At 44.2% G+C, this 22,017-nt stretch overlaps 1 protein-coding gene across 1 annotated transcript in view; it reads right to left on the reverse strand.

Annotated features, from left to right (window-relative positions):
- The window catches only part of WISP1 (WNT1 inducible signaling pathway protein 1), a 37,974-nt gene extending 16,499 nt beyond the window's left edge, over nt 1-21,475 (reverse strand). The window contains exon 1 of the mRNA XM_026057064.1: nt 21,320-21,475. Within this exon, the coding sequence (XP_025912849.1) occupies nt 21,320-21,367 (48 nt within the window). The 5' untranslated portion in view covers nt 21,368-21,475. The remainder of the gene's footprint in view (nt 1-21,319) is intronic.
- Between the last annotated feature and the right edge of the window lie 542 nt (nt 21,476-22,017).

Consider the following 22,017-nt stretch of genomic DNA (forward strand, 5'->3'; position numbering starts at 1 on the left):
GTAGGCAGATGTTTGGAATAGTCTTTTCTAACTCAGTTTAGACAATTACAAAGTAAAGATTACGTATACTCATCTCTGCCAAAATATTGCTTATACTGGCAAACTCAGTGTGGCCTTGCAACTTTTTCATATTTTTTCCATAAAGCTCTCCTTGCACATCTTTCTGAACATCCAGAAAGAAAAAACTTCACTATTAGAAAGTGACCTGATGTATCATAACTTTTGTCCTAGTCAGAATAGCGTTTGCTTAGAGTAAGTCCACCTAAAAATGTTGGGACATCGTTAACAAATTGACAGCACCACCATGGGCTCTACTGGTTGTGTATTAAACAGCACATTCTCTGAGCTCTAAGAATGTTTCAACATCTTGCATTGCACGTGCTYAATGAACTCATCTGGTAAAATGAGCAGAGTTTGAAAAGTAACAGGGAACATCTGGGGGAGCAACAGAGAAGGGTCTCCAGAAGGAAGGAGTAAACARTCTTTAATTTTAGGAAAGTGGAGAGAATAAATATTAGTGCATTTGGACTGTGCAAGGTCGTGGGGTTACAAATCATCCTAAAACTGTACAGAACAGGATGTTGACATATCAGCCACAAGCTGGGTAACAAAAGCGGTATTATAGCTTGAGCTTCTAGACAAGACCAGATTGCTCTGGCAGAGGTTTTACTTTACAGTTAACCATGTTCTGCATTCACTTGTCTCTTATTTTTCAGCCATGGCCCTGAAGTCAAAGGGGATGACTCATTATGTCCTATTACTCCCTTGGAGAAAATCTGTCCCCAAATGGGCAAAAAATAAAGGAAATAAAATTAAAAAGCTACATTCCCCCCCACCCCAATGGCAAAAATAGTGCAGTTTGGTGGTCTTTCTCAAAATCACCTTGGTTTCCACAGTTTTTCTATTCAAAATAGAAATCTGCATTTTCAAGTGTCARTAATTTTCTACCAAAATTTCCAGAACACTTTGAGAAATTGAGAAAAAGGGGAATCCAGAAGAGAGCAACCAAGCTGGTCAAAGACCTAAATCTCATGAGCTCAGAGGAGATGCTGAGGGAGCTGGACTTGTGTAGTCTGGCAAAGAAGAGGCTAAAGAGGGATCTAATAGCAGCCTACACCTACTTGAAAGGGAGCTAGAAACAGCTGAGCAAAACTCTTCTCAGCGGTAGCAGAAGGTATAATAAGGGGCAGCAGCCACAAATTGTAAGCGGGAAGGTTTAGTCTGAACACCAGGAAAGCAACTTCTTCACCAGGAGAGCAGTGCAGCACTGAAACAGGTCATGCAGAAGGGCTGTGAAATCTCCATCCTTGRACATTGGATTGAAGACCTCCAGAGGGCACTGACAACCAACACTTCTAGGTCCCTATGCCTGCATACCTTATCAAAACCACATGTRGGATACGGCCATAAACCCAAAAAACCAACACTACATCTTCACCAGCTCAGCCCTGTATTGCGTTACCTGAAGTCTGGTTCTTGTGGAGAGAAATAAAAACTGATCTTTTTTTGCTAAGCAGTACATTTAATGCAGACAAAAGAAATCTGTCTTGCAGGTCCATCTCCTCTCATATCATGAGCACAGCTGATAAATATATTCAGTACCTAATTATTATTTTATCTGACAAGAGGAAGCCTACCAGAAGTCTGGTTTTGTAGCTAGTGGATTTCAAGATAATACAAGGAAAAAGAAACTGCTGCTACTACTACTACTGCTTTCATGGCCTCTTTGGAATGCACGGCATGTGTGGATTCATCCAAAAAACACAACTGCCGTGTAATACAGTGTCATATCATTAGATCAAAGCCACCTCAAGACTCTCAGTGAAAGATGAGCAGTAAGACTGCATTGCCAAATCCTTGTAGTTATGTAAAAAACAGATGGAGCCTACAACATGACTGAATAAACAGCAGCATCTCCAGGCAGAAAGTCCCATACAGAGAATTTTTTGCTCCAGTGTGGCATATTTTGGTACCTCTATCTCATAAAATTTCATAAGATCTGTTAGACAGACAATGTGGATGAAAGAGATGTAGGACAGCAACGTACTTAGGACCAACAGAAGACACCAGACTTTTGTAGACACCAGGAGGATCTGAAGCTAATTCAGAGTCTGACTGCAGAACAGCACGACCCAGCTTGAAATGATATGTCTTATCTTATCCTTTGCCAGGCAAAATCATGGCAACAGTCTCCTGTAGCATCTGAAGTCTATTAGCTCTGTGTCTGCGGAGAAATCAGTAAAGCAGCATTAGTAGGTTTGAAACAAAGTCATCCACACTGATATCTCTCACAGCCTGATCATCTGATCTGGATATGGTATAGCCTTACTCCTGAGATGAAAGCAGTGAACTCTCACAGAAATGTGCAATCCAGATGTTCAACCAGTATCCAACTGGAGCCTGAGGCAGTTACTAGAAAAACAGATCAGGAACCCTCTGAAACCCAGTGTGGGAGACAGGTAATGTCAGATTGGATATTATACTGGGCAGTAGCACAGAATAATGGTAATACTGCCGTTCTAAGTACAGATAATGCAGAACCCCATCTGTGCGATCGCTGTGTCGGGGATATCAGTCTTGTGCTTTGGTCTCCACCACTCTGCGTGGCACACTTTAGCTCTGCTGTGCTTCTGGCCCCATCCTCTCATTAGCTCCCCACTACACAGACAGCTTGATTTCCCTGAGGGTGCTGGGACAGCTTCTCTGCTTCAGCAATGAGGATGGGAAGCAATCAAATATGACCCCCTTCTGTCTTTCTCCTGGACTGTGACACTTCTTCCTCTCAACAGCAAAGTGCCAGAGCAGAACTGCTRTAGAGTTCATGAATGATGAGGAGGTATTAGATTAGAGGAGATCTTTTGATTGCAGAAGGGGGAAAGTGTTTCCAGGAGGGTGAGAGAGAATGGGAAACATGAGATTAAAAGAAGAAAGACACATGCAGAACCTCACTCACAGCCCCTTGAAAACCCATTTATCCTTGTTTAGCAGGTTTAATAATATCACTATGCTTGGTGGACTTGTGATGCTTCCCTGGCATTAGTATTGTGGAAGATTCAGCTGATATCACCCACCATGAGATCGCATGAGAATAAACACATAAAATTCCAAAGATCACAGACTGATGCTTATTGCACTGAACTTCCTATACCAAGAAACATCTGTGCAAAAACCTACTAAATCATCAGTGTTCACTGCATGCAGGTAGAAACAAGTACAGTGAGCATCAGAGAGGAAAAACAAGCTCCCAGTTTCTGCAAGTGGTACTGATGACATGGAGTTACTGATAACATTACAGCAAATACAGACAGCTTAGTCATCTTCTATAAGGCTATAGCAGTGTAACAGAACCTTAACCTCTGTATAAAGTAAAGGAGCTTTAATGAAAATCAGTTTGTTTGTTTGTTTTTTTAATCTCAAAGGTAATGATTTTCATTTCACTAATTTGGAAAGTTACAGAGAAGACTAAAGAGAGGGTAAAATCTTCACCCCTCCTCAACAGTGACTGTGCACAGTATGCAAAGACTGAGAGGAGAAAGATCAAGGAGGAGAAGGAAGTATTTATGATGGGAAAAAGTTATTTAGCTAGGAATGGTAGGATTTAAATTAAGCAATGGAAAGAGGAGCTGAAGGTGATGGGGGTGCATCCAGACTGCAAAAATTTAGAATCATATCCTGAACATGTGTCAGGCATCTAAATGTCTCTTAGAACAGGACTACAAGGGTGCTAAGATATATGGGAAGTGAAAGAGTTATGCTATCACACTGAGGGTGCACAGGCAGAAGAGACTCACATAGCCAGAAGACAAACCACAAAACCTCCCTGCAATTTAAATATATATGAAATGGTTAACAGGGAGAGGGGGGAAATGCACAAACACAAAATAACCCTACCTATGTACTTCTGTTGTCACAGAGATGAAAACAGAAGCGAACATCTTCTACTGCCTCTCCCAATAACCCACCAAACTCTACTGGTGTCTCCTTGCCACACAGGCAGCACAGCAGATAAAGCAACCTAGCCTGCGTTGCTTCTAATCATCAAGTTTTCTGACTTCACTCTGCACGTTAAGTCCCCTCTGCTTCTTTCAAAATCCTTGCAAATATTTCTCTTACATTTGTCCAAGTGGTATAAACTGTGATGCACACAAATAGACACATATCCAAATAATCTGCTTCAGGTTCAGGGATCTGAAGAAAAGTAGAAAAGAATATATACCATAGAGCAGATGCTACTYTAAATCACTTCTGAAAGGTAATGAAACACTGAATTCTCTGGAGACACATTATCTTCTTAATCTGTTTTCTTGCTTAGGCTGATACAAAGCTTTTAGCTATATTACAGGGTACCAATGTCAAACAACTGCCTATTAAAATCTCCCTCAATGGATTTAATTAGATTTTTTTTTTTTCGTCACTGTGTTTTAGAATGTACCAAAAAGGAATTCTAAAAGAAATATGAAACCCTTTGTGAAAATGAGATCTGAGGTCTAAAACCAGGAGCAAGCAGCAGAATACAAAACAAATACTTTTGAGCATTTTGTCTTCTGACTTGAGAAAAAACAGAAATCCACAGACCANTATGAAACCCTTTGTGAAAATGAGATCTGAGGTCCAAAACCAGGAGCAAGCAGCAGAATGCAAAACAAACACTTTTGAGCATTTTGTCTTCTGACTTGAGAAAAAACAGAAATCCACAGACCAAAAATATAAAAATCACTAAGGACTTTTAAATAACAACACTAAGTTCCATAACAATGTAGCTGCAAGCGTTGGATGAGGTCAGACGTACAGAAGTGCTCAGAGCACAGCCAGCAGTACACCAGGTAGATATCTCACCAAAAACATGGCAAACCAAAGTCTGAGAAAGGCTGAATCACTGTTAGCTTATATGAGAAGTTAGAGCACAGCCRATCTTGCCAAATTCACTGCAAGACATTTTAACAGGGGTGTCACAATTAGCTAGTGGCCCGCTTTGCTCATGATCTGCCCCAAGTCCCTGGACCATGTCCAGCCTAACTGAAGGAACTGCTAGCTCAGTGGGGAGCTGAGACGTTACCTGCCAAAACATATACAAAGACCCTTTGCGCAGATGATTTGGGAAATCATGAGAGATAAAGCTACAAGGATGGAAGAAACCAGTAAACAAATCTGGGATTTGTTAACCTTTCTAGATGGTACTCAAGACATTGAAGTAGATTAGAGATTGTAAAAAGAAAGGAGGCAACTGCAAATTGAGTATATTTGATGTACCAGACCCAGGACAGTGCCGTGCAGAGTGTTTTGTGATCTGTTATGAGAGACAGGCCTGCCCAAATAATTTATAGTCTACTACAAAAGAACATCAGAAGTCTACAAACTAAAGGCCCTCCAGTATAAAATTCATGCCTTAAAGCTGGGGCCAGTCTGACACAGAATCTTTCTTCATTAGCGACTCTGTCCATGGATCATGTTAGAAATCAACCCCACCACTGCTTCCAGCTAAATGAACAAACAATAAAACAATTCCTAAGAGGGCATCTAATAAGACAAACTTTACCAGCAGGAAAACCATGAAGTGCTTTTCTATTATCATTATTTTTTAGAAAATTTCCAATAACTTCACCTGAGCTATAGGTAAAAAGCAATAAACAAATAAACAAACCTCCACTTCTTTCCTAAGAAAGAAAAAGTGCTGGTTTCAAGACAGGTACATCAGGAGGGCAAAGCTCTGAAGTACACAGCCATCTGAGGGTTAGTTCATCACATCAAAGAAACAAGGAAAGATGTTTTTCTTTTCAGTATGGAAGGTGGAAGCTACTTGGTTTTTACATGGCAAAGAGGATATCTGATCATCTTCCCCCCAGAAAAGGCATATGAGAGAAAAAAGACCTCTCACAAAATTTATTTGGTTTTGTTTATCCGGGAACATAGATGGAGGGAGAAGGAGAGTGGGAGGAAATYGGTTTTGACTGGGACCTGGCGGTGCTAGTACAATAAGACACAACTACAACTAAGACTACTATACTGAGCCAATGTAAGCAGCTTGCTTTTAATGGCAGTTGCTTAAGAGAAGGAAGGTTCCTTTCTAATGTAGACCACATAGGCACACTGTTATTTCACATGGGATGCATCTTGTTCACTTCTCATAATCATTGAAAAGGATAAATTGCAACCAGAACAGCGTGACTAAAATATGAATGCCCTAAAAGAATATTGATACTAATGAAATCCAGATGATTTACACAGTAAAGTTAATTTAGAGCTAGTCCACAAATAAAAACCATGGAGAAACAAATGCACATGCACAATGGCTCTGAAAATGTCCCTGTGCAACTCACCTACTCATTGCTCTGCGTTGTAAAAGGCTGCAGATCTGTAGGCAGAAACCACATTAGTAAGACAGTGAGGAGGTTAGTGGGATCTTCTGTGCTAGTTGGACTATGTGTAAAACATCCCATTTTCCCCTGCTTCTCCATGTAACTAGCAACACACCCAGCAGCTGGAGATGAACCCATGGGCTCTTCCCAGCTGACAGGAGCAGAGGAGATCTTGTCACTGACAATAGAAGAGACCGGATCACTACTCCAGGCAAACTGCCTAGCTTTAAGGCAGCTAAAATTAGAAGGTAAACTCTAGGTTGAAGGATTAAGGCACAGCTTCGCCTGCCTGAAGACAGTCTTTAACCTCTCTGTGTCTGCAGAACAGGGGTAGTAGAAGTTCTTTTGCTGGAAGAAACAATCGCTGAAGACTGTGAACTGCCCAGACCACAGAGGAATGTGCAACTGCCATCAAAGGGGATGGCCAGCCAGAAAGTATCGACAAAGGAGATCCCAAGAGAATTCCTCTGTGAAGATGTTTAAGTTGGTAGGGAGAAGTATGAAAGCCAGGGCTACTAAAAGGGCTTAGGGCCCGTGGCTATGCTGGTCATGTGTCTAGGATGTCTATTCTATCTCTATCTCTACTTTCCACAGGAAAAACAGGTTTCAGTTTGTAGCATGTGAATATTTGCTGGTTTTGACTTTCAAAGCTGTCTGGTGGACTGCAAACACAGGGGGACACCACAAGTGAGCACCTCAGACCCATCTATGTTTGAGCAAAGGCAAGGTTTCTCCATTTTGATCACTAAAGAGGTTAGGCCACAAAATAGCCAGCATGTCTACAAAGTATTTTCATATCCCTCAGCTCAGATATACTTGCAGCTCCACAGCAGTAGCACAGACGTTTTGCTCAGGACACCACAGCCAAACACAACCAGTTCACCTCCAGAGTGTGGGATACCACCAATGCCATCAATGAGAGTAGTCATTGCAATACCAGAATGAAACACAGATGTGATCGAGATTTTGTTCTGGTATGAAGGGCTGAAACTCCCTTGGGATGTAGTTTATCCCAAGCTGAAGTCCAACACAAGCTGTCTCATCACATACAGGCAAAGTTCTGTTTGCTGGGCTTGGTACACTGGTCTTCCRCTGATCCCTTTGCCAGGGAAGTAATTGATTGAATTTTAATTACTTTAAATTAAAACTAGAAGGCTTAACTGCTTTCTCCTCCACGAACGCAACGCCAGAAAGTGGGGGTTGCAGAAATTCTCAGTAGACATGAGTTTTCACCAAACACCTGAGGAAATCCTGCTCTTTTTGAATAAATTGTTGAACCACAACAGGATGTAAAATGTGTGGGGATGTGTGAAGAAAAAAAAAAGCAAAAAAAACAAAAAGACGGCTGCTGTGGAGGAGACAAGAAGGGAAGTTTGCTCTAAGGAGAGAATCCTGTGATGCTGAAGCAACACAACCACAAGATTTAAAGAGTTAAACTGTTCTCTGTTCTCCTTTCTGTTTACTAAGCCACAAAGTAGGAAACATACAGCTGTATCAACAGGAAAGTGGAATCTGGAGTCAAAACTGCATTTTTTAACTTGTCCTTTTCTTCCCCAAATGCACCAGGAAGATTAACAGTTGAGATTTAATAATAAAAAGAAACATATCAACTGCATAAGTTCTGCAGTAACAATGTGCAGGGAGAGGAGAGCACCGGTTCCAGTGTGCTGGCAGCTGGACTGCACTTATCAGCAATAGCATCCACTTTCCAGGCCACCGCTAGGAAATAAAGCCCATGAAAGATTCAAGGAAGTCTCACCCAATGGGAATTTACTGGCTCGGGGATGACTGCCAGGCCCTGGGGTCGAGCTGAGCCAGAAACGGCCAAAGTGCGATGGACCAGACCTCCCACGACTCTCTGTCTCTCTCTCAACATACACCCCCAAATATAGCTTGGTTTCCAAGTCACTCTTCTCCTTTCTCCTCTGCTCTCCAAGGCTGAATAACCCCGTAAAGTTATAATTTTTATTTTCCATCTCTCCCTTTTATCAGCCAAACTCATGTCCTCAAATGCAGGAGCGTCCAAATCTCATTGATTTCAGTCTGGATCCAGACACACAGTAGAAAAAAGATAAATAGATACTAAAACGCTTGCATGGATCTGTTCTCAGGTTCCTGATCTTCTATTGAGTTCCCATTAGCTTTCCAAGAAAACAGTTGGATTCAGCATTTTAACTGTAATACACAAGGGTTTTTTTTCCCTCTATTTCTGTACTAGAAATTGTCTGTTGGGCTGATAAATAGGCAATGTACTGTGTAAACCTGGAATGCTGTTCATTGTCTAAAAGCCTTCCAGCTCATCAGAACATTAAAAATGGATAGAAAATGCATTTGTCTTTATAATTAAGTCAGAAGGTAGGCAAACAAAATCTGAGTTTTGTTACTCATTATGTTTGAAGTATACTTCTTTCTTGGCCTCCTTTTGTAGGAAAAACGAAATGCAAAAACACAAGCAAAAAAACATTTTACAAATAGCAGTCTCCTTGTAAAGACGCAAAATGAGAAGAAACAACTTTTTTTTTCCTCAATACCCTCTGTTTTATGCCAACAGCACATAATTTCAAAACTGTTATAAATTACACCGTGGTCAGTGGGAGCTTTAGAGCTGACCTTTGGGGACCAGGATCTCGCACCCAATATTCACTGAGCACATAGCCATTAACATCTRAAAACAGAAGGAAACAGAGCCTCGTCTGCTTGTTTCGTGGCTTCTTAAAGGAGGCTGCCTGGGTTTGGGGCTCGGTCTGCCACGTTTCCACCTTATTTTTTGTCTTTAAGAGTGACTTAGTTCCATATCCTGTTGTTTTATTTAGGTGATTACCCCATTATGGGTAAATGTTGATGTATCATTTCATCTAGTAGAACTTAATATATTAAATAGCATCAGATAACCTGTAAAGATAGCAGCTTGGCAAAATATGAGTAAAAACTGTAGGGAGTGTACACCATTTGAGTTTTAATGGAGCTAATAGGAAATAAGATGACTGGAAAAAGCTTCAGAGATGAAAAGACGTAAAAATGTGCTGGGGCTTTCCACAGGCAGAGGCCAAAAAGTTAGGGCAACTGCTAAGAAGCAGCATGTACATTTGTAACCTTAAGAACCTTCAGAATGATTAATATTCAAATACCTTATATAGATTTATTTGGTATTAGTGAGAAGAGAATTAAAGAACAGTTCTGTTTCAAAACAGTACTTTTTTTGGCATTGAACATGTAGAGGTTCCCATCCACAGATGCTCTGAAATCTTCTGTGTATCTCTGAATTTCAGAGAAGCTGCTTCTTAACGGGTTGGCATTCTTGTCATTCACCTGACAGCATTCTTTACAGAAGAAATTTGAGTTTAGATTCAAAATATTCACCTTCACATTCTCATGCAGTCATCAAGTTTCCTTAATTTCTGTGCTCTTGCCATGGACAAACTCTCTACATCTTGTCTGTATGGTGCTGGATTGCCATGGTGCACTGCATTTAAAACCCGAAGAAGCTGACAAAGCTAGGTTTCTTCAGGAGAGGATTCTTGAACTCTTTTGGTTCCTAGCTCATTGCTATGAGCATAATTCCTTCCCTTAATGAATATAAGCAGGCCCTGGCCCAGAATAGCTTGCAAGACTTAGATAAAGTTGGTGAAGCCCCAATGCAAGTTCACAGGGCCGTTACACTGCAACACACTCTCACAGCAGGCACTTGCCCATCTCCTGCTCTGCAGCCCCTTATCTACAGGACATGATCTGAGGCTGCGGGTCCATAGGCAGCCGAGGCTGTGTGCAAGCTCACTGTGGTCAAACGGCAGTCTCACACCTTCCCCTCACCTCTCCTGTTTACTACAAGGGCAGAAAACCTGGCCACGAGCAAAGACAAGCCCTTCACTCAGGCCACAGGTTGTTGCTCAGCTGTGTTCTTGGTCAGCCCTGCACTGTAGCCCTCAGTGTCAGCAGGATAACACCATGACCCACGTGCTTGGCACAGGGTGGCCTTGCTTTAAATGTCGGGTGGGAGAAAGGCCGTGTCGGGTCATTCCTCTGTGGCGGGTCCTTTCGCCCCCTTTTTGGCTGCAGGCAGTGGTGGCTGAGCAGGGCTTCACGGAGGAGGCAGCCAGCAGGATCGCAGAGCAGAGGAGAGCACAGGGGGGGCCTGGCGAACAGACCACCCACGTAAGACTGTCCTGCTGCTCGTGAGACTTGACAGATGGGCTGATCCAAACACCTCCTCTAAGGGACACTTGTTTTTTTAGCAGGAACCACTGTAGGGCAGCAGTCAGCAACATGATGGCTACAGACAGCATCTTATTCAATGTGCTATAAAAAAGGAGGAGGGGGCGGTGATGAATGGAGAACAAGCTGTTCCTGAGCAGCTGGCCCAGAAACAGCAAAAGGAGCAACCTCAGATGATGGGAAGGAGGGGGGCTCGGAAGAGGTCAGAGCCAGCTGTCAAATTGGCCGGGGCCTTGCAGGACAAACACTATTCCAGATACGGCAGAAGCTCAGATGCTCTTTCCGTATGCAACAGAAAGCCCCCAAAAGCCTCTGTACCTTCCCTCCCATTCCCAGCACACGAAAGCATACACATTGCAAATGGAAAAGGGGAAAAAAGAAAGACAGAGGCAGAGCAGATCAGTCGTTGGCTTGTAAAAGGCTTTTGGGATAAAATCATTGCTTTCAAATTAAATGCAATGGAAATTACAAGCRGTGAAACTAGAACACCTCCTGGCACGGATTCATGAAGAAAAAAGAAAGGAGTGAAGTTATTAGTATAGGAAAGTTATGTACCATGCTGGAGAATGAATCCTCCTGCCCCTGAAGTCAGTGGAAACAGAACTGAAATGCAGCGCTTTGGTAAAAAAAAGATGCCAGCGAGAGAACTTGAAATAACTGGTGCAAGCAATGAAAGTCAAGGCTGATACACTCAGAGGTGTACCAGCTCTCCAGATGGGAATGCACACATGGCACTTGCAAGCGCAATCAGAGCATAACATGTTCTGCTTTCAGGAGTGATTGCTTACCGTGGAAAATAGTACCTTTCATAAGCTTTTCAGGAGGAAATTGTTGAATAACCCTGTTTTAATCTGTCCACAAACTGAGGCCCGAAAGATGAAGTGACTGTCCCAAAGGCAGACAGGATGTCTGTGGCAGAGCCAAAAATAGCAGTGAGATTTCTTGCTCCTACACTGTAACCATAACACGATCCTGCCTCCTACACACAGCTAATAAACTGTTTAGTTCTTACTGGATGCGCAGAAGAAATCATTCCACCGAGCAGACTTGCACACACTGTACAAGTTCCCTTCTTTGTGTTTCAAGATCACAGGCACCTTACGCCTGCAAGAGGGCAAGACTCTTTCACCTCTCCAGTACCTTCAGATGGAACAAATCAGCAGGGATCAGCAGTTTACACTCTGCTGCGTTCGTGTGAAGCGATGTAGTAGGTCCTGCTCCGCACATGATTCACTCTCGTTCGCACACGGCTGTGATACCTGCAGGTCTAAATTGACTGGGTGACAAAATTCCCCTCTCCCATCCACAGACCTGCTGACACCACGAACGACGTCAAGCCAAAAACCCTTGTGCAAGCCAGTGTGTTGCTGCAGCTCCACTGAAACCAGCTGACATAGGTGGGTCCTGCACCCCGGCATGGAAGCACGTTGGCAGGTACAAAGGAAAAAGTCGCTGAGACTTTGCTGGGCTCCTCTACACCCAAATTTCCCCAGCTTTCAGGCGCTCTCAAAAAACACGATGTGCAAATTCTGCTACTTCCCAATCCTAAGCAACCTCAAACTGGTAAATGGGAACATCTCAGCCCTCAAACGATTAACGCTTCTGCATTCCCACAGAGGAGATGAGTTGACGTCGGCTATGTGCTTTGTCTCAGGGAGGATAAAGATGAATTTCTAATTAAATGAGTACTGACGCCGGCTCTGAATAACTCAGCTTACTGCTGCCTGCAAGCAGCCCGCAGCCACCCGGAGCGGAGCAGTGCTTGTCAGCAGCGCCCGGGGCGAAGCCGTGAACACGCGAGGGCAGTGCTGAGGTGCGGATGGCAATCGCGGGCGTCTCCGAGCATCCCGGACGCAGCACCCCGCTTCGGCCGAGCATCCCGCCGGGCTGAAGCTGCTCCGCACGCAGGCCTTGTGCCAGCCGAACTGTGCCTGGGAAGCGTGTGGGGAGGGAGGTGTTAAGCCAAAATATTTATATCCACACAGCTCCCACTGCAGAGGCAGTTYTTCTAAGAAAGCTTCCTCATTAATTTACAGGGTGAACTATAAAACCGGGATCAATGCTTTRTAATGGTATGATCGCACGGAGGAAGGGGCGGGATATGTAACTCTTTAGTATTCCTCTATCAAATGGTACAATTATCAAGGATGGAGAGGTTTTAAAGAGATCTTAGCTGTGCTGCCATAATATCCATTTATTCATCGAATCAAATGCTCCAGCTAAAATCAGCCTCCCAGAATTTTGCCCACAAAGATGACACTCTGGAAAGCATTTTAGTGTAGCTTGGAAAAGAAAAAAATGTCAGTCAAAAATGTGGCACAAACACTTCCTGTGCTGAAAACAAACTGCCTATACAACATGTACAGAATAACCAACACAAACCATAAAAATACGTGTGTGTRTATATATACATATATAAAAATATGTAAATTATACAGAATTAAGCCTATCATCTAAAAGAAGTAGAAGCATCTGAGCCCTGAAACCAGGCAGGTAATAGATAGTTCCACTGCAAACTCAGGAGTCAGCCCACACCCAGGGACCTTCTGGATGGTGGGATTTCACCAGCTTGGATGAGCACAGTTCAACCACCTTTCTTTGGGGAACTCCAGTGCAATGAGGAAGCTAAATATTGATTTTGATTCAAAATCTTGAAAAATAAGTCAAGTGACCTCCAGTAATCCACCACCTCATAGATGTCAGCTTGCAGCTTCTCTGTCTCCTTCCCCAGACCCATGAAGAGCTATGCCTTAAGCAAAAGATCTACTAAATACATTAAAAAAAAAAAAAGTACAACTATCACTCTAATAGAACAGTGCAAAATGATAGCAAATTATCTCTCTCCATAAATAAGCTGCAGCATTAAACAGCAGGGAGTCACTTTATGTTAAACTAATTATGGTAACTACAATACCTAGGGTGAAAGGTGGAAGAAAAATTGACAAAAGGAAGACAACTGACTTTGCCCTCATTCTCTCATATCAGTGTATACCGGCCCACACACGCATGCTGTGGGTATGACCTAGTCCTCCAAGACCAAAAGCCAGCAGGAAAGGTTGCTGGCAATGCTTAGAAATTGCCTGCTAAATGGCCAAACTAGTTAATGGAACATGGATATGTTCCTAATTAATTTTCCAACCCTTTTTCTCATAAACATGTAACCAAAGAATTTGCAGTGTAACCCACTTGCAGATTCTTAGCACTGGCTACAGTTTTTGCGGTTTGGTCCGTCCCTGCTAAACAGCKAAAATGACCCAGCTGTTACTCTAGAACCGGGGACTTGGCTGCCCACAGGCACCCAAGTGCATGTGCCAGCCACTCGGAGCAGTGCTTAATTCCCCCCATATGGATTTCTGTGTCTCTGTCTTYATATCAAACCAAATACAGATGGTTCCCTTTGTCACAACAGCTATTATCTGGTGATCACAAATGYGAAATAAAGCTTGCTTGGTCATCATATACATCCAGGAATATTTTGGAGGACTTCCCAACCCAGAAAAGAGGATCCACAGGCACAAAACACAGATGCAGAGTAACCTCCTGCACCACAAGTACGTGCCAAGGGCACTCTTATCTCAGAGTGTGGCAGTGACAACAGCACCAGCATCCAGAGCGCAGTCAGGAGATGCTTTAAGACTGTGCTGGCACATTTCAGGGAAGTTACCTCCCTGCAGAGCCCTGGTACATGACTGTCTGCCCAGTGCAAGAAGGCTGGCTCCTTCATGAAGTAAAATGAGTTCACCAGAACTACTGCTGCAGGTGATTAGTGCTGTCCCCAAAAGGGACCAAAGGGGTTTTAAGCAAAGTCATGTTCTTTTTCTATAATCACCATGTCACARTCTAAGTTTATGGGTGAGGAAGCTTCAGCAAGAGAAAGAAACAGTCCCCCACTCACCTTGCTGTCTGTTGTTACTCAAAAAGCTTCAGTACAAAAACACCAAAACTGAAAGCAGGATGGTGCTCTGGAAAGCCAGCAGAGCACAGAAAGGAACTGAAACTTTTAAACCACTCAAAAATTAAAGCTTGAGATGCATTTGTAAATTCTAGAAAGGAGAAAGTGCTACCATGCACATGTTGCTCAAAAAATTGCTGCCTTCTAACACAGAAAAGGTTCTCTGAGTCATCCAGAGCAATTTTGGTCAAAATTGTTAAGTCTATGTGGATTGCACTGTTCTTGGTGACAGGGAGCAAGCTGTGTGTCAAATATTGTACAGAATTACATGGTTGCTTACAACTGTCTTTACTACTTTCTTCCCATTGTATACAGATACTAGATAGAGTAGTCCCATGTTTCTAAGCCTAATGCAGCTACTAACTCAGTCTAGCTAGACTGTTGCATGCTAGAGGTGGAATAATAAAACCGATGCTCATAACCACCTGGATGCATTTCATTGGAGATGATATCAATAGGCTAAGATGGGAAAGAAAAACTTCTAAAATATCAGTGACTATAAACTGAAGAGAAGGAGTTTGTTTCATCTTTGAAACAAAGGTATAAAAGCTGCCAAAGCATTACAGGTATTGTGAGTTCTTTTCATTTGAGTGTCAATCAAGTGCTGGACCACATGACCTTGCTATGGTGCCCCATCATCAAACATGAGTCATTTTTTCTTATGACCCTTTCCAAAGCTGCAAGGAACTAAGCTCTTAGGCTCTTAGGATAAGGTCATTTTGCAAGGCTGGAATTGCTCCATAACAGCAAAGTCCTAACTGCACATATGCCGAGTAACATCAGGATTCAGGTGTGCTTAGCTGACTCACGAATGATGCATGAACCCACAATTATTCTATGAAACATCTCAGGTTTCCCTTTGGGCTCATTACAAGCCATCCTGGAGTTCACGAATCTTAGCCTTCCAACATGCTCATCTCTCATTTGCTTTCTAGGTTAAGTAGAATGACAGACTCATGCTAATAAAACAAAAGAATAATGTGGGAGCTATTGAGAAAGTGAAAAGGAAGAGAGAGATGACCGCACAGTCCTGGAATGCATCACCAACCCGAGTATTAGAAATTCATTATTCAGACTGTGCTGCAAAGCTTAGTTTAAATGTTGTCTTCTTCCACAGCTGTTTCAGCCTAAAGGCTCTCCTTTTCTTCCCCATACACAAGAAAAATTGTGTATAGAGCAGAGACAGTTGTCGGCACCCAGAGAAATATGACTGCCTTTTCTCCCTTCTGCTCTCCCACATCTGGGCCAGAAGCAAGGATGACAGTCAAAGCCCAGCAGGAGTCTATTAGAAGGCACAATGGATTAAGAGGAGTCCTGAAGTTTCAACCAGGATGTCAGAATAAGTAACAATCAAGAGGGAAACATGTACGGTTTCAGTATAAATGCAGTAAATAACAGACACCAGTGGAGGTATCTCACAGAACTGGGAGACCACCAGGGTGCAGGAGAAATGGTGAGCCTCACCCACAGCTAGTAAGCTGATGGAGAATATATGCACAGAGCTGTTAATGCAGTCAACCCAAGAACACATCTGTAAAAATAAACCCTGTGAGCCCTCTGCCAACATGCAGCAATGCCAGGCTGAACATAACTCATCTCRCAAGTTAGCAAACTGTCAGCAGGAGAGAACCTGGAGGAGGGACTGATGGGGAAATGCGGATGTCCTAAGCCCAGGCCAAGGAGCTGGGCTGAAGGAGCTGAAATCTTAGTGAGCATCAGATCACAGAACCCAATAAATGGGCAGGATTTATTTGGGCCTGTCACTGCAAAGCTGACAGCTTTAAAGTTTCTGTTTAATAGAAACAGAAAATTCTACTTTTAACATAAGCACCATAAGAACAAGGATGGTAGAGCTATACTGTAAGAAAGCAAAGGGAGAGTCGGGGGGGATATCCTAATATAGGGTGCCTAACTACACCTAGTGACAAACAATATCAAAAGAGTGAAGAAACCCCACCTTACCCTGCTTTCTGGTCCACAGCATAGGACACTGGCAGGCTTGATTCTCAAAAGCATCTTCAGCTGAAGCTGTGGGTGTTCAGCTTTTGCCAAGCCACTGCTGCCAATGTTTGCATGCAGAATACTTTTTCTTTTTTTTCAAAGCAGCTTCATTTCTGCTCATGCATGAGAGCCAGGGCCATGCAGACAGGAATGCTCAGGGCCCACTGGGACACTTAGGCCATCCAGAAAGAGCAGCTCTCAGTAAGCTGAGCCCTGGCAAGATGCTAGAACAACTCTTAACGTCCCTACAGGAGAGCCAGAAGCTTCTGAAAAAAGAAGTCAAACACCGCATGTGAGTGTGGAGCACTTCTGACATTTTTGACCAGTGCCTCTTCCTAGCAGCTTGGGAAGGTAGAAGAACTTGAACACATGTGACTCTTTTAAAGGACAACGTAATCATGTAAATCTCATGCTCTTGCTAAAACCCACAGGCATTATCTTTAAATAATGCCTTTCATCGGAGAACACCCGATATCAGAGTACTAGCATTGCAGATGGTGATGCTGCAGCACGAAGTGGGTTACAGGACTTGCCCAAGCTGACACAACTAATCAGCAGTGGAAATAAGGGGGATGAGGAAGCCAAGTTCTCTCACCAGCTCTGTCATGGTTAATGCTGTCACTTGACAAAGAGATGGTTGCAGACTGGCAGCTGTTGGCTGTCAAAGCAAATTCAGAGACGGATGGCAGAAGTTRTGAAAAATAATGCATAAAGGCCTGCTGCTCTCAACAAAATCAGTGTGTGCTTGTGTTTAGGGGGTATCATCACTTCTTCAGGAACAGGCTTGTGTCTGGACCTCCGATCCATCTGAAACGCCRTTCAGTGCTACCTTCAGGATGTTGCCTCTGAAGTGGCAATGACTTTTTTATGCATGAGGGTTTTGTGAGAGGGGACTGCTGAATCAAAGACTAGCTTAGTGAAAACCACACATATGAAGCAGTTGTACCTGCAGAGGTGACACTTACCAGCTTCAAGCCACAAGACGCTTACTTGCACAGCAGGTTCTTCAGCTGGTGTAACCAGAGTAGTTCCAACAACTACAACTTCTGTAAGTGAAAGATGAGGTCCCCTGTAAAGGGGAGAAGTGTAGCTAGCTTGCCTTTGGTGAACAGATGCTGTCAAGCAACAGAGCGTGGTGGGAAGGCTAGAGTGCCAAGTCACATCTTTGACAACTTTGWATCTACATTGCATAAGATTATCCATGAATCTTTATCCGTTATGAGGAGCAGCAAGCCTGTAACCTTCCATTGAGAAGCACTCAGTTTTCAAACCTCAGCTCACCTCCTACGGAGAGTCATGGGATTTTTGCAGACAATGATAAAGGTGCCTGGAATCATTATTATTAAACAGTATACAAGCTGCTAGCAAACAGCATAGATAAGTGAATAAATAGATCTGTAGACATGTTTGTTTTGTTTTGTTTTGTTTTGTTGTTTTTTTTGGTTCAAGTTTGGTCAGAATGTGGTTTCTCCTGGAAGAGCCTAAAGAAATGTAATAGTTTTTTCCTGCCACCAAATCCAAACATTTTGCAAATGAAATTCTTGGCATCTAACCTGTGCCAATAAATCTTATAAAAAGGAGAAGGAAAAAACACACATTACAATTCTCAAGCCACCTTCCACATGACCTGAGGCAGCCCTGAGCTCAGGTCATTATCAGTGACTATCTAACCAAATCAACACACACAGAGGATATGGTGCCTATCTAAAACCATCTTTGAACATCTCTGTCGTTCCCTCTCATCCCCACTAAAGCCAAAAGCCAAAGTTTGTGTGCTGTGATGGGCATCCACATCAAATTAAAGTGTCAAAAACTGCCTACTGGCTTATTTGGTAATGAGAAATGTCATTCTTTGCTATTTGACCCACTGTTTACCAGCACCATTAAAGGAAAAGTCTACAGAATTGCATTAACCCCTTACCTGCACTCTACTCATTCCCCCCCTTTAAATGTTTCAGAAACCCAAGATGCTGCCCTTCTTCCTGATGAATTTCCTTTATCTGAATAAGGGATCCCATATCTACTGAGCTGTCAGGGCTAAAGGCAGAAGATCCTTGCTTTTTACTCCTGAACTTCTAACTACACTCAGTTATTTTTCTCTTTTCAAATCCGTTGCCTGTACAGTTATACCCCAATAAAAACAAATAAATTTCAATAAAATTGTCAATAAAATTGTTCAAGAACTCRATAATTGTCTGTGGCTTAATACAGAACTGAGGAGTGGGAGGAAAAAGCTCTTGCAGAACCTGGTAGCTGTACTCTAAATGCCCTGTAGGATGTGGCTSATCTTCCCATATTAACTCCTCTCCCCTTCTTTCTGGAACAAGCACATATATCCCAGCTATACAAAATAAAACCGGATAGTCAAACCTCTTCTATTCCAGTGTATCATCTTTTCCTCTCCCTCTTTCTTCATATGTGCAGCACTCCTAGGGAGTCATACATCCCCATGGAGACCACAGGGCTTTGTATATACACAGTGGTCTGCCCAGCACCGTCACTCCATGGATTGCATCTGGGGTGTTGGGAAGATCTTTGTCATTGATGCAATGATGCCACCAAAGAGCCAACGAAATATACAGTGAGGTGGGGCTGTGTTAGGGCTTTATCAGTTCTCATATGTTACAGTCTGTGTGACTTACCTGGGACATCTCTCATGAGCAGCGTGGCCATGCACGTTAAATAATATTTACAATATCCCATACCACTGGCRATACCCCTTGCTCCTGCAGACAGCCTGCTCTTAAGCTGACCAGACCAAACCTGCTCTTCTCCCCAAAGTCCTTTAATTATTGCTCTTAATATTAATACTCTTCCCTAAGTTGCTCTCCCCAACCCCTCTCATCCATCATGCACTTGGTCACACTTCTCATCCCCATTCCCTTCACTGCCTTATGCCCATGGGATGCTCCAGAAAGGCAGAGCTCTATCTGCAACATTCAGTGGAGGCTTTGAAGCTTTGGACAGGAAACAGTCCAGGCCCAGGGCTCTCTTTATACTTTTTTAGATACTGATTTGAACTCTCTTTTAGATACTCATTAGACCAAACATACCACCAGTATTACTCATCCCCACAGCAGCCGCATGTGTCTGCATGCAATCACACATACTTTTATGCTATAGCTGCTTTTTTTTTTCCTCTCTTTCTCTTTTTTTTTCCAGACAGCTTTGATATCAAGGGAACCCAGGAGAGCCACTATAAAATGTACAGGGCCCTCACAGCTCTTCTGTAATAACACCAGGGGATGTGGGGGGGGGGGGAACTACCCCTCCCTCTGTGTGACTTTTTACTTGCTTATCAAAAACCAAAGTCAAGTCTTACCTTAGAGCATCTGAGAGGTACATTTTGTTTGTTTGTTGTTAGCTGGGGTTTTTTTGCTTTTTTTTTTTTCTAGAAGGGGGACCGTATCAGTCCATCTCCACATTCACACAAGACTTATCGCTCTGCCATCTGCTTTCACCAGGTGCACCTGGCATACCGCACCATGCATGCCACTTTTTGGTGTAAAACCCCACGCTATCTGCCTAGGCATAAGCCAACCTCTGAAGCTAGAAGCCCTGCAAAGCAAACCCCTCTCTGCGCAAAGCAGTTGATTTTACCGCCCTCTGACCAGGAGCGGTGCTCAGGCACAGCTTCGCACGCGTTTGGCTCGGGGAATGCTGCAGCCTTGAGTCCAGCAGCCCAAGCGTGTCCCTGAGATCCACCCTCTGCATCTCCCTGCAGGCACCCCCCCAAGCCCTGCGTCCAGCACTGCCTCTGGGGATGCGGTTGGGGATGCGGATGAGGCGAGGGGCATCACAGCTCCAGATTTCGCTGCTCACTCGCTCTCCGCCGGGGAAGGGGCCCTGGCTCTACCTGTTGCCTCCCTGCCTTGCTTATCACCTCCCTAACCCCGAGTGCTCCGAGCGAGCCGCCCTCTCCCCCGGGGATTTACACAAGCAGCAAGCACGMCCCAGGACAAGAAAAGAAAAACACAGGACACCTACTCAAATGAGTGGCTTTCCTACACAGGTTTTTCCAAAGGGGAGGAGAGGGGAAGCAGCTGCTGCCTGCGTGGACTGCGGAATCGGGCAGCTACAAAGAGAAATTTGGGAGGGAGGGACACGCAAACCCTYCTCCTCTGCCGGCGCCCGGGGCGGCAGCGGGCGAGCGGCGACCTGCCCCGGCACCGCACAGACCCGGTACCGGCACGGCACGGTCCCAGTCCCGGTCCCGGCCACGGGCACGGGCACAGCACGGCACGGCACGGTGCCGGTGCCGGTGTCGGCACAGCATGGTCCCGATCCCGATCCCGGTCCCGGTCCCGGTCCCGGTCCCGGCGCGGCCCCAGGCGCCCCCCACTGCCCCTGGTGCCGGGACCTGCCCCTGCCTTTCCCGCTGGCTCCCCGACAGTGCGACCTGGCCGCTGCGGGCAGCGGCTTTCCTCCCTGTTTTGCCCCACAATAAGAATAATTGCAATTAAAAAACAAACAAACAAATCAATACAGTTTTCCGTGCAGATCCATACGGATGGTGAGCAGAGATGGACTCAACTCAGAGACACATCTGCATCTTTCCTTTCCCCTTTCCTCTTTTCCCTTTCCCCTTTTTCTTCCCCTTTCCTTTCCTTTCCTTTCCTTTCCTTTCCTTTCCTCCAGAGCTCACCTTTCCCTCCCCACTCTCACATCTCCCACCTCCCCAAACTCACTGCTGCCCAATTTCCCGCAGGTACCACGCGCCGGCTCTCCCTAGCGCACCGCGCACTGAAAGCAAGTGTGTTTGCAGAAGACGAGTCTCTCCTCCGGTTTCCACACTCACCTGCAAAATGCTGCTTGCTGCTAGAAGCCAGGGCAAAAGCCACCTCATCCCTGGAAGCCAGGATTAAATACATTGATTGAACCCAGATTTAGAGCCGTTTTGCGCAAAAACACCACTTTGGGGAATTCAGAGCAATCCTGAACTGGCAACCTAGCCTAGGCAGTCTGCCTTTTTCTCTTGGCTCTTTGGGGATTTTATTAAAGACAGATCTGACGTCAGGGTGAAGGACAAGCCCTGCATTTTTCCTCTGGAGAAACTTTTCCTGCCTTCACTTCTTCATTTTTGTGCGTGTGTTGTTGTCCCACCTCCTGCATTTCAGTGCATCGCCGTTAGCCAAAGGGCTCTTAAAGGGAACGTTACAGCGCAGTGGTCCAGCAGGCTGAGATTTTAACTCTCTATTTAAATGCCTAGAGCTTACCCACTGGTATAACAAGAGACTGGCTTTGCTGCTTGTGATTAATGAACTTAAATGTGTGCAAACATATATAGATGTTTAATTTATATATTTCTCTTTAAAAACAAACAAACAAACAAATAGTGGCTTCTTTTAAGTCCACAAAGAGTGAGCGTGCCCCGCGGAGGYGTTCTGCCACGTTCCCTAGGGACCCTGCTCTTTATAGAGTAACCCACAGCCGCCATGAAAGGACTGGCACGCACTCCTGTGCCATGCCGTGCTCACATCCCTCTGTGATTTTGGT

This window comes from Apteryx rowi, unplaced genomic scaffold (genome assembly GCF_003343035.1).
Source record: "Apteryx rowi isolate R43461 unplaced genomic scaffold, aptRow1 scaffold_136, whole genome shotgun sequence".
Lineage (NCBI taxonomy): Eukaryota > Metazoa > Chordata > Aves > Apterygiformes > Apterygidae > Apteryx > Apteryx rowi.